The 17,093-nt window shown below is 38.8% G+C and overlaps 2 protein-coding genes across 2 annotated transcripts; both read right to left on the bottom strand.

The window, feature by feature from the left end:
* Nucleotides 1–1,000: 1,000 nt before the first annotated feature.
* On the bottom strand, nt 1,001–4,805 carry LOC125762829 (uncharacterized). The gene has a single exon (XM_049425354.1). The coding sequence runs from the start codon at nt 4,323–4,325 to the stop codon at nt 2,988–2,990; it is 1,338 nt and encodes a 445-aa protein (XP_049281311.1). The 5' UTR covers nt 4,326–4,805; the 3' UTR covers nt 1,001–2,987.
* A 5,134-nt stretch (nt 4,806–9,939) lies between these two features.
* LOC125762831 (uncharacterized) lies at nt 9,940–16,380 on the bottom strand. The gene is made up of 2 exons (XM_049425356.1): nt 14,627–16,380; nt 9,940–10,252 (listed from the first exon to the last, which is right to left on the bottom strand). Exons 1-2 carry the CDS (start codon nt 15,761–15,763, stop codon nt 10,133–10,135), a joined length of 1,257 nt encoding a protein of 418 aa, XP_049281313.1. The 5' UTR covers nt 15,764–16,380; the 3' UTR covers nt 9,940–10,132.
* Between the last annotated feature and the right edge of the window lie 713 nt (nt 16,381–17,093).

Genomic DNA, 17,093 nt, shown 5'->3' with positions numbered 1-17,093 from the left:
AAGTGAAAAGAGTCTCTCGCTCGTGAATACGAGAGTGCGAGACTAGTGTTACGTGTTTTCGACATATTCGGAAAAGCGGGCCCAACAAAGAATGTCGTGCCAGCCCAACGTGTGCCGTCTTTTTGGCTCAACCCAAGCATCAAAGGAAAAACGCGTTCGAATCAGTCTCCCGGCACCGTACCAGCTACCGGCGGTACGCTTTTACCCGGCCCTGAAAGGAAAGCGAGGACACATTTGCCGCACGCGGATTGAGTGGTGTACCGAGAATAGCAAGCAGCTAAAGCAGCAGCAGCAGCAGCAACGCCAGTAGTACCGTTTGCGAAGGAGGTGGGCTCTGTTGACGCAACAAATTCCACAGGTACACGTCGGCGCCAGTACACAGCGGAAGGCTAAAAAGAGCAGCCGTAGTAGTAACGGTGGAAACGGGAGAACACGTCCCACAAAGGCCCTCGTCCCTTGCTGCCTGCAGTAGAATCCGCCAGCAAGAAAATGTGACAAATTCATTAGAGTAATTGGCGTGATAGAAGAAACTTGATTTAAATAGGGGAACATATCGCGGCTCGGCGCGCACGGTGCCCATTTGCCGGCGTCGGATGATATTCTAGACAAGTTATTAAAAGGCGGAAGCCGACAGCCGGCTGCGCAAATCAGCACACTCTTGCTAAATGACTTTTATAAGGATAGTGCGGTGGGTAGGAATGATGACGCTTTCTTCCACCGCTGCAAGTTCATGAATCCGATTTTGCTGTTCCACAAACTTTTGGCCGGCACGCGGGTCCAATGCCTTCCCAGCCTTCCGGCGCGTGTGATATCCCGTTGCCAAATGCGTCGAATGCTGCAAGCTACGCGAGCTTGGCGTGGCCGGGATAGTTCGGGAGTTTTCGAAACTCAATAGTGCCGATGTGTCTGCCGGCTTCCATCGGGTAAAATTTTGGTCCCATTTCGCCCCAAAAACCGTTTGCGTTTCGGTTACGCGGCCACAGTCACACAGGGGTAAGTAACAGCATTTATTACGCTGATTTCATTATGTAAATCTTTAATGCAAACAGCTTTGTGGTGGTTCGTGTTGCTCTGAAATTCTCCCACAGTGCTCTTAAAATAATTTTCATCGGTGGTTTCGGTCGGTTGGCGCTTTCGACGCTACCACAGCGCCGAAATGAGTGAACGGGGACTCGGGACACGGGACCCTGTCAGGCGTAAGCATTCGAGTGAAACTAACGCAAATTAAATTAGTCGACTCAATGGTAAATCGTATACACCTTCAGCATTTAATTAATGTTTCATTTTAGACAACAGGCGTTGAATGATATATTCATTATGTGATTTATTACTCATGATGTACATTTCTTTATTGATTAATCTTTCGTTGCACATTGTAAGCTGTTTGGGATGATTTAACGATTCCTATTAGTTGAAACGATCATGAAAAAAAGACGCATTTTTCCCCTGTATCCGAAATGATCATAGCCAACAGTAAAGCATATCAATGATAACTTGCGAAGAAAGAACATCATCATTATCATCATCATCATATCTAGCCTGCCCAAGGTCGAGCACATCCCGAAGACATGGCCTGGACGCCAATCCGTTTCCAGGAAACTCGATCTAGGGCTGCAGTTGTCCATCCACGGCTGTATCCGATCTCCGACAAGTTTGACTCCACCTGACGGATCGGATCGCTGACGAGCCTCTTCCTTGTGGGGCATAAGTCCGGCATCCTGAATACGTGCCCAAGTCATCGTATCCTACCGGCTTTGACAACCGTCAGGATATCTCCAACAGCTCAGCTAGCTCTTGGTTCATTCTTCTTCTCCACACGGCATACTTGCACACACCTCCAAAGATAGTCCTTAGTCCTTAGCACCCGCCGTTCGAAAATAGCGAGTGCATTGGCGTCCTCCGTTAGCAAAGTCCAGGACTCGTACCCGTAGAGGACTACCGGATGTATCAGTGTGCGATATATTGTGCATTTCGTGTGTTGCTGGAGTCTTCTGGATCGCAGGAGTTTGTGGAGTTCGTAGTAGGCACAATTTCCCTCAACAATTCGCCTTCGAATTTCGCTGCTCATGTTGTTGTCCGAAGTCCGAAGTGAAGGTAGCAGAACTCTTCTACCACCTTGAGATCTTCGCCGTCAACTGATACTCTGCTTCCGAGTCGGACTCTATCACGGTTAGAGACTCTGGCAAGCAGGTACTTTGTCTTCGTCGCATTGATCCTCAAACCAATTATATCGGCCTTGCGTTTCAGGCCTCGCACTCCGCCGCAGATGTCCGTCCGATGATGTCGATGTTATCCGCGAAGCCGTGGAATTGGAGAGAACGGGTGAAAATTGTACCCCGGGTGTCGAAGCCCACGCTTCGCATGACACCTTCCAGAGCGATGTTATGTAAACAGCCAACAGGAGAGTCCGTCCCCTTGCCTCATACCCCGGTGAGATTCAAACGATTCCGACAGCATGTTCGATACCCTCACCTTGCACTGCATCCCATCCATCGTGGCCTTTAACACCCATACCAGTTTCCATGGGTTCGGTCCGATCTATGGTATCGTAGGCCTCCGTAAAGTCAATGAACAGGTGGTGCGTAGAGATCTGATACTCTCGGCATTTCTGGAGGATCTGCCGTAGAGTAAAGATTTGGTCGGTGGTCGATTCGCCTCCAACAAATCCAGCTTGGTAGCTTCCGCCGAAATCTGTGGCAAGAGGCGCAAGTCTGCAGAAGAGTACTTGGTGTCGAAGCACCGTTTCTGAAGGTTTTTACCGGAAAATCATGGGGAAATTTCCGACAAGAAAGAGACTTTAGCTGACTTTGACTGATGTATGAAAAATACAGAATTTTAGCTGTATCTTACTTTATTTATGTAACAGTGATCCCAATTGCCAAAAATACGCCCCGAATTGTGCTGAAATCCTAATAAAACCTTTTATTCCTATTCTAAACCATATTCAGAATGATACATACAGTAGAATGAATATTGACATGGCGGTGTTATCGATTTTTTAGGTTTCTAAAAATATGCTGCTCATTATATCTCTCTCTCATGTGAAACACATGTGATAATTTTAGAAATATTTTTTCTGCTATAAAACATATCAAGCTAATCAAGCCTCCCGAAGCGTATGCATACCATAACAATGACAAATCCGTCACGCGCACGGCACGGTTTGTGAACTTTTCTTGCGCATATTGCCATTTGATTTGCGACCTGTTCCGATAGTAGAAATCGTAAATGCCTGCTTCAATGATTGCTTGCGCATAGAATTTAAAAAACTTTCGAAATGAAAGGTTTATGACCAGATAACATAATGGATATTCGTAAAACTTTACCTTAGCATGGCGCAAATCTTGGATTCTAGCACGTGCAAGCTCAGCATTATTGATATACTTTTCATAAATTGCTATACTTTGCTCTTCACTATCGCGCACATAATCAATGTAGCACGTTTGCTCTAATGTAGGAAAATGATTCAATGTGTACGTTGTTAAGTTCAGCTCGCGTGCTGCTTCAATATCACTAAAAATACATCGTTGCTCAATGTCTGCCAGTGTGTTGATCTCTGGATGGTAACGCACGAATGACATGAAGGATATCACAAGCGATTGATACGACGATACGAGCACTATACCCATTAGACAGAACAGAGTGATGATCCGATTCTCGAACGTTCCTCCGTATGCTCTGGATGGTCCCGCGAGAGAAAGCATAATCAGCTCAAGAACTATCTCCACAAAATGACTCTTTCCGAGAAACTCTCCAAACAATGAAACAGTAAATGCAATTGTGAGCACCAGTATAAAGTATGTTATCCAGGTATATGTATCGAAAGGATCCAGTAGAGTGGAAACGATAGATTTGGGTTTGGCTCGATGTGTTAAAATAGCTATGTAAGTGGTCCCGGGACCTGGAAAAAGGTCATGATCTTGCATATCCTTAGGACTTTGGACAATCATTATAGATATGCGTTTTGAAAAAGTGTTTTCTACAATTGCAGTGGCATTTCTTTTGCTTGCAATCAATTCCAAGAAGTAAGCGTCAAACGTCATGACTTCACTGTTGTAATTCATCGAATACATGACCATCTCGTAGCCAAACAGGTCTAGCGCATCATCTGGAACAACGACGTTTTGAGGATTGAGTGTTATTGTTTGATTTGATAAGAAATTCCAGTGAAAGATTTCCATCGTGTTGTTATGATCGTATATCACTTCGTAGCCTTTTCGTTGAGCCATCGCAAATGAAGTATTGTTATATTGTAGTAATGCAGCAGACAACCATGTTGGGTAAAAGAAAATGCTACTTGTGCTGAATCGGAGACCTGTATACATCTGTAAAAAGCACACCTTAAATACACAATACACCTTAAAGAATGCAAGTGCATTGTAAACGATGTTACCTTCACGTGCTCTAAACTGCCGATAGGAATAAAGTTGCAGCTGTAAAAAAAATTATCATCACTCAAGAAAAGCTGCGGTTCATCGATTATTGTTTTAGTATATGTTAGATCGCGGATGATGGTGGGAAATATTTTATCAAACAGCATCTCATTGCTTAGCCGTAGCACTACGAGATTTGGATATTGTTCTACAGGACACAATTGTCGATGAAGCTCGATCAATGCTGCGACGTAGAAACTCGTATTGAGTTGTGGAAGAGGATCCAAAGAACATACTGACACTTGTACCAGCAAAATATTAAAAAGAAGAATAACGAGAATGAAAAGAGATGAACAACCGCAAAACACCATACTGCACTACTAAGTCAACTGAAGAAGTACAAAAGAGTACTGCAGTTGTTTGTAAATCGCAATGCGCAAAAGCTTTATTTTTTATTTTGTTTACTATCATACATGTGATACATTCTCATTCAAACGTGTTCATGTATTCATGAGATTTCTTAATGTATAGTTTATCCTTTCAAAGGATAAATGTTAAAAAAAATTATATTAATTTTGCATGAATGTGTAAGACGTCACTTGATATGATTGTGTAAGTTAGAGATATGCCTGTGTACAATTATCGATATGTTCGAATTTTTTTTATCTATTTTGTAAATATCAAAAATATTGGTACGCTCCTTAACTATCTTGGTTGATTCTCCTACTTCATACTTTGGTTTATATTATCAGGAAAATATATCGAATGTTACTCGAATGAAAAACATATTAGTGTTGTGGTGATAAAAAAATATAATGAACCGACAATTTATTTTCGATTCGGAAATACATCAACCTCGTTATAAACAACAGTTTCTATTACAAAACAAACAACACTTAGTAGTACTCCACACGCATATGCATACCAAAGCAATGTAAGATCTCCTACCTTCACAACTCGATCAACAAAGGTGACTTGTTTATAGACAAACGAGGGTAGTGTTTTGTTGCTATAATAATAATCGTAAATACCGGATTCGAAAATGGCACGAATATAAAAGTTGAATAATTTTCTTACATGTGGATTAATTGCATAACAGAGTTGGTATTCGAAAAATTTAGTTTTGGCGAAACGTTTCGTTTCGACTCTGTAACGTATGAAGTCTTCGGCATAAAACAAGCGCCTGTCATATATAATGTTTGAAGCTATCATTATGGTTCGTTGTTCATTATCACGTCCCATCTCAAATGAACATACTTTATCGAATCCGGGAAAAGAGCCATTGGGATACGTCTTGAAGTTAAAGAATCGTGCATCGTTGTTATCCTTGAAAAGGCATCGTTCTTCTATCTCTGCCAACGTGTCGATCTCTGGATGATAGCGCACAAATGACATGAAGGATATCACAAGCGATTGATACGACGAAACGAGCACTATACCCAATAGACAGAATATAGTTATGATCCGATTCTCGAAAGATCCTCCGTATGTCCTGGATGGAGCCGCAATAGAAATCATGATCAACTCTAGAACTATCTCCATAAAACGATGTCTTCCGAGGATCTCTCCAAAAAAGACGAGGATAATGGCCATCGTTAGAACTAATACGAAGTAGGCGATCCATGTATAAATATCGAAAGGATCAATTAGTACCGACACGATTGACTTGGGTTTAGCTCGAGGGACATTTACTGCCCAAAACACCGTTCCCACACCTGGCATTAGTGCTCTGAAGTACACTCCGTGTATGCCTACTAGTGGCATTATCTCTATACCTTTTGAAGTATCGTCTGTGACAAAAGTTCCGTTAATTATGCTGGAAATCTGCTCGAAAAGGTATGCGTCGAAAGTCATTACTTTGCTATGATATTCCGTTAAGTAAAATTTCAATTCAAAGCCATGCAAGGCACGACTCTCGTCCGGTATGATAATATTGTGAGGATCGATCGCAATTGTTTGACGAGAGAAACGATTCCAATGCAAAATCTCCATCGTGTTGTCGAGATCGTAAACCATTTCGTAACCTTTCCGAAAAGCTTCAGCAATCGTTGAATTCGGATCTTCGTGAAATGTTTCGTACATCCATTTCGGGTAGAAGAAAATCGTCCGAATGCTCTCTGTTACATTATATGCACCCTGAAGAAAGAGAGAATACTACGGTTAAAAATTGTCGCTGACTTTCTGCAACGATGGAATAGTTCTTACCTCAAAGTCTAATAAACTACTCACTGGGATGAAATTACAACTGTAGCAGTTATCAGCAAATAAAAAATATAGCCTTCGGTAGTCTGTTATAACTTTGGTATATTTTAAATCGCTCATGATGGCGGGAAATATTGTATCAAAAAGACTTTCATCACTCAGCTTTAGCACTACGAGATTTCGAAATCGTTCTACGGGACACAATTGTCGATGAAACTCGAGCAATGCCTTGACGTGGAAGGTTGTGTTCAACTGTGGAATAGGATTCAAAGAACATACTGACACTTGTATAAAATCTGATTGAATCAGAAGCGCAAATAAACCGAATAAGTTTGTACGGACACTAAACATTGTTTTACCATCGTATAGAAACGATGGAGGACAAATGCAGGATATGTTGATTTTCTCGCCTGCTTCATGCATTGAAGAGATAATTTTTCGTGTCTTCGTGTAGTAATATCGTTGATAATTTTTATGTGTGTTATCATCTATTTAGGAGTATCTCTACCTTGCGGTTGTCCACTGAATGCATAACCCGCAATTCGTAACCCTCTGGTCTACAGTCATTAAACCTTGAAAAAACGCTCCATGAACAAAGCTGAATCTAGTCTCTGATCTGGACCAGCCAACAAATTTAAATTAAATTAAAATTTAAATGTTAAATTGATGGAGTTAGTTGCAATATTGTAGCTATGATGCATGCAATTATATTTTTTCAGTTTATTTGTAGCTTCCTTGGCAGGTATAAAATATTACTCTTCTTTATCGAAAAGCCATGAACTTGCTGAGTACCGCTGCGAACTTAACAACATTTTTATGTCAAAAGAAGGCAAGTTTTTGATTCTCAAATGTTCGTTTTAAGTCCTAGCAGGTCGTTTTGAACCAATATCTTCAAAACAATGGAATCTGAGTAATTCTCCCAATAATGAATATTGATTAAGAAAGATAACTATCAATTGAAATACTTATACAATTAAGTAGCAGTATGAACAATTATCCTGGGCTCTCAAAATTACAATTATTTCTGCACCATAGTGGGGCAAAGTATTTCAAATAATATTTGGGAAGGTTCTGTTGCTGTGCCCTTGATTTATTTTCGAATCGGTCATCCTTTAAACTCGTTATGAATAATTGTTTCTACGACGAAACATACAACACTCAGTAAGGTTCCACAGGCATATGCATACCAAAGCAATGTAAGATCTCCTACCTTCACAACTCGATCAACAAAGGTGACTTGTTTATAGACAAACGAGGGTAGTGTTTTGTTGCTATAATAATAATCGTAAATACCGGATTCGAAAATGGCACGAATATAAAATTTGAACAATTTTCTTACATGTGGATGAATTATATAACAGAGTTGGTATTCGAAAAATTTAGTTTTGGCGTAGCGTTTTGTTTCGACTCTGTAACGTATGAAGTCTTCGGCATAAAACAAGCGCCTGTCATACTCAAGTTTTGAAGCTATCATTATGGTTCGTTGTTCATTATCACGTCCCATCTCAAATGAACATACTTTATCGAATCCGGGAAAAGAGCCATTAGGATACGTCTTGAAGTTAAAGAATCGTGCATCGTTGTTATCCTTAAAAAGGCATCGTTCTTCTATCTCAGCCAGTGTGTCGATCTCTGGATGATAGCGCACAAATGACATAAACGATATGACAAGCGATTGATAAGACGAAACGAGCACTATACCCATTAGACAGAATATAGTGATGATCCGATTCTCAAACGATCCTCCATACGTTCTTGAAGGACCTGCGAGAGAAATCATGATCAACTCTAGAACTATCTCCATAAAACGATGTCTTCCGAGGATCTCTCCAAAAAAGACGAGGCTAATAGCCATCGTAAGAACTAATACGAAGTAGGCGATCCATGTATAAATATCGAAAGGATCAATTAGTACCGACACGATTGACTTGGGTTTAGCTCGAGGGACATTTACTGCCCAAAACACCGTTCCCACACCTGGCATTAGTGCTCTGAAGTACACTCCGTGTATGCCTACTAGTGGCATTATCTCTATACCTTTTGAAATATCGTCTGTGATGACAATAGTTGCGTTAATTATGCTGGAAATCTGCTCGAAAAGGTATGCGTCGAAAGTCATTACTTTGCTATGAAATTCCGTTAAGTAAAATCTCAATTCAAAGCCATGCAAGTCACGACTCTCGTCCGGTACGATAATATTGTGAGGATCGATCGCAATTGTTTGACGAGAGAAACGATTCCAATGCAAAATCTCCATCTTGTTGTCGAGATCGTAAACCATTTCGTAACCTTTCCGAAAAGCTTCAGCAATCGTTGAATTCGGATCTCCGTGAAATGTTTCGTACATCCATTTAGGGTAGAAGAAAATCGTCCGAATGCTCTGTGTTACATTATATGCACCCTGAAGAAAGAGAGTATATTATGTTTAAAAATTGTCGCTTACTTCCTGCAACGATGGAATAGTTCTTACCTCAAAGTCTAATACACTACTCACTGGGATGAAATTACAACTGTAGCAGTTATCAGCAAATAAAAAATATAGCCTTCGGTAGTCTGTTATAACTTTGGTATATTTTAAATCGCTCATGATGGCGGGAAATATTGTATCAAAAAGACTTTCATCACTCAGCTTTAGCACTACGAGATTTGGAAATTGTTCTACGGGACACAATTGTCGATGAAACTCGAGCAATGCCTTGACGTAGAAGGTTGTGTTGAACTGTGGAATAGGATTCAAAGAACATACTGACACTTGTATAAAATCTGATTGAATCAGAAGCGCAAATAAACCGAATAAGTTTGTACGGATACTATACATTGTTTCACCATCGTATAGAAACGATGGAGGACAAATGCAGGATATGTTGATTTTCTCGCCTGCTTCATGCATTGAAGAGATAATTTTTCGTGTCTTCGTGTAGTAATATCGTTGATAATTTTTATGTGTGTTATCATCTATTCATGAGTATCTCTACCTGGCAGTTGTCCACTGAATGCATAACCCGCAATTCGTAACCCTCTGGTCTACAGTCATTAAACCTTGAAAAAACGCTCCATGAACAAAGCTGAATCTAGTCTCTGATCTGGACCAGCCAACAAATTTAAATTAAATTAAAATTTAAATGTTAAATTGATGGAGTTACTTGCAATATTGTAGCTATGATGTATGCAATTATATTTTTTCAGTTTATTTGTAGCTTCCTTGGTAGGTATAAAATATTACTCTTCTTCATCGAAAAGCCATGAACTTGCTGAGTACCGCTGCGAACTTAACAACATTTTTATGTCAAAAGAAGGCAAGTTTTTGATTCTCAAATGTTCGTTTTAAGTCCTAGCAGGTCGTTTTGAACCAATATCTTCAAAACAATGGAATCTGAGTAATTCTCCCAATAATGAATATTGATTAAGAAAGATAACTATCAATTGAAATACTTATACAATTAAGTAGCAGTATGAACAATTATCCTGGGCTCTCAAAATTACAATTATTTCTGCACCATAGTGGGGCAAAGTATTTCAAATAATATTTGGGAAGGTTCTGTTGCTGTGCCCTTGATTTATTTTCGAATCGATAATCCTTTAAACTCGTTATGAATAATTGTTTCTACGACGAAACATACAACACTCAGTAAGGTTCCACACGCATATGCATACCAAAGCAATGTAAGATCTCCTACCTTCACAACTCGATCAACAAAGGTGACTTGTTTATAGACAAAGACGGGTAGAGTTGTGTTGCTATAATAATAATCGTAAATACCGGATTCGAAAATGGCCCGTATATAAAAGTTGAATAATTTTCTTAAATGTGGATGAATTACATAACAGAGTTGGTATTCGAAAAATTTAGTTTTGGCGTAGCGTTTTGTTTCGACTCTGTAACGTATGAAGTCTTCGGCATTAAACAAGCGCCTGTCATATTTAAGTTTTGAAGCTATCATTATGGTTCGTTGTTCATTATCACGTCCCATCTCAAATGAACATACTTTATCTAGTCCCGGAAAACTGTCATTAGGAAATGTCTTGAAGTTAAAGAATCGTGCATCATTGTCGTCCTTAAAAAGGCATCGTTTTTCTATCTCAGCTAGCGTGTCAATCTCTGAATGATACCGTACAAATGACATAAACGAAAGGATAAGTGATTGATAGGATGATATGAGCACTATACCCATTAGACAGAATATAGTGATGATCCGATTCTCGAAAGATCCCCCATACGTTCTTGAAGGACCTGCGAGAGAAATCATGATCAATTCTAGAACTATCTCCACGAAATGATGCCTTCCGAGGATCTCTCCAAAAAAGACGAGGATAATGGCCATTGTAAGTACTAATACGAAGTAGGCGATCCATGTATACGTATCGAATGGATCAATCAGTATCGACACGATTGACTTGGGTTTAGCTCGAGGGACATTTACTGCCCAAAACACAGTTCCCACACCTGGCGTTAATCCTTTGAAATACACTCCGTGTATGCCTATTAGTGGCGCTATCTCTACACCTGTTGAAATATCGTCTGTGATAACAAAAGTTGCGTTAATTATGATAGAAATCTGCTCGAAAAGGTATGCGTCGAAAGTCATTGCTTTGCTATGATGTTCCATCAGGTACAGTTTCAATTCAAAGCCATGCAAGTCACGACTCTCGTCCGGTACGATAATATTGTGAGGATCGATCGCAATTGTTTGACGAGAAAAACGATTCCAATGCAAAATCTCCATCTTGTTGTCGAGATCGTAAACCATTTCGTAACCTTTCCGAAAAGCTTCAGCAATCGTTGAATTCGGATCTCCGTGAAATGTTTCGTACATCCATTTCGGGTAGAAGAAAATCGTCCGAATGCTCTCTGTTACATTATATGCACCCTGAAGAAAGAGAGTATGTTATGTTTAAAAATTGTCGCTTACTTCCTGCAACGATGGAATAGTTCTTACCTCAAAGTCTAATACACTACTCACAGGGATGAAATTACAACTGTAGCAGTTATCAGCAAATACAAAATATAGCGTTTGGTAGTCTGTTATAACTTTGGTATATTTTAAATCGCTCATGATGGCGGGAAATATTGTATCAAAAAGACTTTCATCACTCAGCTTTAGCACTACGAGATTTGGAAATTGTTCTACGGGACACAATTGTCGATGAAACTCCAGCAATGTCTTGACGTAGAAGGTTGTGTTGAACTGTGGAATAGGATTCAAAGAACATACTGACACTTGTACCAGCAAAATATTAAAGGAAAGAATATCGAGAATAAAAAGAGATGAACAACCGCAAAACACCATTTTGCACTACTAAGTCAACTGAAGAAGTACAAAAGAGTACTGCAGTTGTTTGTAAATCACAATGCGCTAAGCTTTATTTTTTATTTTTGTTTACTATCATACATGTGATACATTCTCATTCAAACGCGTTCAAGTATTCATGAGATTTCTTAATGTGTTGTTTATCCTTTCAAAGGATAAATGTTAAAAAAAATTATATTAATTTTGCATGAATGTGTAAGACGTCACTTGATATGATTGTGTAAGTTAGAGATATGCCTGTGTACAATTATCGATATGTTCGAATTTTTTTTATCTATTTTGTAAATATCAAAAATATTGGTACGCTCCTTAACTATCTTGGTTGATTCTCCTACTTCATACTTTGGTTTATATTATCAGGAAAATATATCGAATGTTACTCGAATGAAAAACATACAAGTGTTATGGTGCCAAAAAAATATAATGAACCGTTAATTTATTTTCGATTCGGAAAAACATCAACCTCGTTATAAACAACAGTTTCTATTACAAAACAAACAACACTTAGTAGTACTCCACACGCATATGCATACCAAAGCAATGTAAGATCTCCTACCTTCACAACTCGATCAACAAAAGTAACTTGCTTATAGACCCAAGCGGGATGTGATTTGTTGCTATAATAATAATCATAAATACCTGATTCCAAAATTGCCTGAATATAAAATTTGAATATTTTTTGGAAATGCGGTTTAACCATGTAACACTGCTGATATTCGAAAAACTTAGTATTGGCGTGGCGAATATTTTCGACTCTGAATCGCATGTAGTCTTCAGTAAAATATTTGTGTTTTCCTAACTCTATATTTGAAGCTATCATTACGGTTCGTTGTTCGTTATCCCGTGCATATTCAAAAGAACAAGAATCTTCTGCGCCAGGGTATACATCAAAGGTGTTAAAGTTGAAATGTTGGGCGAGTCTATCATCTATAAAAAGACATTTTTTTTCTATATCTGATAACGTGTTGATCTCGGGATGATAGCGCACAAATGACATGAAGGATATCACAAGCGATTGATAAGACGAAACGATCACTATGCCCATTAGACAGAATATAGTGATGATCCGATTCTCAAACGATCCTCCATATGCCCTGGAAGGACCCGCAATAGAAATCATGATCAGCTCAAGAACTATCTCCAAGAAATGGTGCTTTCCGAGGAACTTTCCAAAAAAACTGAGGGTGATGGCCATTGTAAGGATTAATAGGAAGTATGTGATCCATGTATACATATCGAAAGGATCGATCAGTACCGACACGATAGATTTGGGCTTGGCTCTAGGGACGTTTACTGCCAAAAAAGTAGTTCCTATACCAGGTACTAGCCAAACGAAATTTTCTAAATGGCCGAAAAATATGCCTGAAAGTGGACCTACTGCTATACGATCGGACATTTTCTCCGTCACGACAGGTGTCGCGTTGATCTTCCTACATATCTGCTCGAAAAGGTATGCGTCGAAGGTCATTGCCGTGTTAATGAAATCAGGAGAATACATTTCTATTTCATTACCGTATAAGTCACGCATGTCATCCGGTACGATAATGTTATAAGGATCGATCGCAATTGTTTGACGAGAGAAATTGTTCCAATGTAAGATTTCCATCGTGTTGTCGAGATCGTAAACCATTTCGTAACCTTTCCGGAAAGCTTCAGCAATCGATGAATTGGGGTTTTCGTGAAATATGTCGTACATCCATTTCGGGTAGAAGAAAATCGTTCGAATGCTATTTTCTACCTGATACGCATCCTGGAAAGGAGAAAGTAGCATGTTTAAGGAGTATCACTTTCTTCTTGAAATGCTCTGATGGTTTTTACATCGAAATCTACTAAGCTATTAACGGGTACAAAGGTGCAGCTAAAGTAGTTACTGCTAAGCTGAAAATAAAGTGTCGCTTGGTTTGACACATATTTGGTATAAACCCGATCGTTCATGATGCTGGGAAAGATTGTTTCAAACAGACTTTCATCACTCAACCTTAACACTACGAGGTTTGGAAATTGTTCTACGGGACACAATTGTCGATGAATCTTAAGAAATGCTTCAACGTAGAAGCTTGTATTGTACTGCGGAAGAGGATCCACAGAACATACTGACATGTGTACCAACATTAATTGAATTAGAAGAATTATATCTCGGAATAAATATGTTCCTCCACTGAACATTATACTCTATACTAGGTAACCTTACGAATGATAAATTGGAAAAGTGCAATCGTGCTGTTGTTTGAGAATATTTTTCATTTCTGATCATACCGCTGATAGAAATCATATTCGCTTTTATGGTGTTATTTATTCATGGACAATTACTTTAAATTGTATTTTAAATGTGCATACTCATGCCCATGAATGCGTTAGTTATCTGTTGCTTGTGTAGGATTGGCATGATGCTGGGTTTTTGCAGAGTGCTGAACACTATTTTAATATTTCGTCGCCACCTCAAAAAAGGGATATTTTAAAATTTGATTATCGGTGATGTCGCCTACTACCAATCGTACCTACTGCTTAACTATGATCCGATTCAAACCATACCTACTTAGAATACATTAAGAAAGAAATTATACAGGGTTAATGCATGTTTATCTATATTTTTCAGTAGCAAATCGGTTACTAACCGACGATTTATCTTCCAAACGATAATCCTTTAAACTCGTTATAAATAATTGTTTCTACGACGAAACATAAAACACTGAGTAAGGTTCCACACGCATATGCATACCAAAGCAATGTAAGATCTCCTACTTTCACAACTCGATCAACAAAAGTGACTTGCTTATAGACCCAAGCGGGTTGTGATTTCATGCTATAATAATGGTCATAGATACCTGATTCGAGAATTGCCTGAATATAAAATTTAAACACTTTGTGCAAATGCGGTCTAATTATATAACACATTTGGTAATCGTAAAATTTAAAATTCGCGTGGCGATAATGTGCGACTCTGTAACTTATGTAATCTATCACGTCGGTTTCGTGACTACCTAGTGCTAGTTTTGAAGCTAACGTTACGGTTCGTTGTTCGTTATCTCTTCCCATCTCAAATGAACATACTTTATCTAGTCCCGGAAAAGTGCCATTAGGATACGTCCTGAGGTTTAAGAACCGTGCGTCCTTGTCATCCTTGAAAAGGCATCGCTCTTCTATGTCAGCCAGTGTGTCGATCTCTGGATGATAGCGCACGTATGACATAAACGATATCACAAGTGATTGATAAGACGATATGAGCACTATGCCCATTAGACAGAATATAGTAATCAACCGATTCTCGAACGATCCTCCATACGTTCTTGAAGGACCCGCAATAGAAATCATGATCAACTCTAGAACTATCTCCACGAAATGACGCCTTCCAAGAAATTCTCCAAAAAGGACGAGGCTAATGGCCATTGTAAGAACTAAGATGAAATATGTGATCCATGTATACATATCGAAAGGATCAATCAGTACTGACACGATTGACTTGGGTTTGGCTCGTGGCACGAGCACTGCCCAAAACACGGTTCCCACACCCGGTATTAACCATAAAATATCTATGTTATACATGCCCAACAACGGCATAATTGCAATGCGGTTTGAAAAGTTATCCGTGACGATAGCGGTTGCGTTGATTTTGACGGAGATTTGCTTCAAAAGGTAAGCATCAAACGTCATTGCTTTGCTATGATGTTCCATTAAGTATAGTTCAATTTCAGAGCCATGCAAGTCACGACTCTCGTCTGGAACGATAATGTTGTGAGGATCAATTGTGATCGTTTGATGAGAGAAACGATTCCAATGCAAAATCTCCATCGTGTTGTCTAGATCGTAAACCATTTCGTAACCTTTCCGAAAAGCTTCAGCAATCGTTGAATTCGGATTTTCGTGAAATGTTTCGTACATCCATTTCGGGTAGAAGAAAATCGTCCGAATGCTACTTTCTACCTGATGCGCACCCTGAAAAAGTGATGATACTACGCGTAAAGAATATCGGTATCTTAGCTAAACCACGTATAAGCTCTTACCTCAAAATCTTCCAAATTATTGAGTGGGATGAAGTTACAACCTTTGTAGTATTCAGCATATGTAAAATATTGCGCCACTTGATCTGACATAGTTTTCGTGTACGTCGCATCACTCATGAAAGCGGGTAATATTGTTTCAAACAGACTTTCATCACTTAGTCGTAACACAACGAGATTTCGAAACTGTTCTACAGGACATAACTGTCGATACAGCTCGAGCACTGCCTCGGCGTAGAAGCTTGTATTGAGTTGTGGAGGAGCATTCAATGACCATACAGTCATTTGTGCCATAACTGATAGCATCATATGAACAACAACACTAAATACAGACAAACGACTGTTGAACATTATTTTTGCCTAGTAAGCAAGCCTTCAGAAGTATTATTGCGAAATGTTTCTACTTAGAATGATCAAGAATTAATGCCAATTTTTTTGTGTGAGTTACATTTTAAAGTTTTGTGAATGTATTATTCAAGCCTTAGACTGTAATCTAGAGACTGGAATCCAGATATACTTGACCTAATAGAGATACACTCTAATTGAAAGTAAGTCTAACTGAAAATCTCTATAGAATTTCTGATGCTTTCCACGATGCTATGTATCTGTGTTTCGTAATTTGTATGATGTGACAGTGTCAAATAACATACAAAATGTAGTTTACAATGATATATTTATGTATTTATGATGACCATGATGGCCGTAATCTCATGAAAAAATTATTGGTTTTTTACTTCGACTCGAGTTTACTCTCAAATAGTATCCAAGTCAGCTATGCTTTGTGTTTTGGAGCTATCTTTCATCCTTTATCATGGAGGTCCAATTTACTAATTCAATATCAAATTTCGGATGTTCATTGTATAAAGTAACCCAAAAACAATGTTTATTTTTTGAAATTTCTATGTGATTTGGGATATGGTCATGATCTGTGTTTATGTGTGAACTGAACTGAATTAGATGGCAAAACTGGAGATATTTAATAATAAAAATATAACCGAAGAGCTCTAACTCGCTCAATATCTATCTATCAGCTGTGACCATTTTAATTTTAATTCTAAAAACTTCAACCGGAGAATCTAATTCAAGACCCGTAGGTACAAGTAGGTACAGTAGATGCAAGAAAGCATAAGCGACTACGGCCCAAATTTGAATATGAATATGAAATTGTTGATATGAATTTGAATAACAAACATAATTCTTTGGTGATACAT

This window comes from Anopheles funestus, chromosome 2RL (assembly GCF_943734845.2).
Source record: "Anopheles funestus chromosome 2RL, idAnoFuneDA-416_04, whole genome shotgun sequence".
In the NCBI taxonomy this organism is placed as follows: Eukaryota; Metazoa; Arthropoda; class Insecta; order Diptera; family Culicidae; genus Anopheles; species Anopheles funestus.
Note: the sequence above shows the minus strand (reverse complement) of the source record. Positions and strands in the feature narration are given on the sequence as shown.

What these genes read in the sequence shown, in the direction of transcription:
- LOC125762829 (XM_049425354.1), bottom strand. Translation starts at nt 4,325, where the DNA reads ATGTATACAGGTCTCCGATTCAGCACAAGTAGCATTTTCTTTTACCCA.
- LOC125762831 (XM_049425356.1), bottom strand. Translation starts at nt 15,763, where the DNA reads ATGTACGAAACATTTCACGAAAATCCGAATTCAACGATTGCTGAAGCT. An exon ending in TTGTTGATCGAGTTGTGAAA is followed by an intron (nt 10,253 to 14,626) that starts GTAGGAGATCTT and finishes CGAGTTGTGAAG; the next exon opens with GTAGGAGATCTTACATTGCT.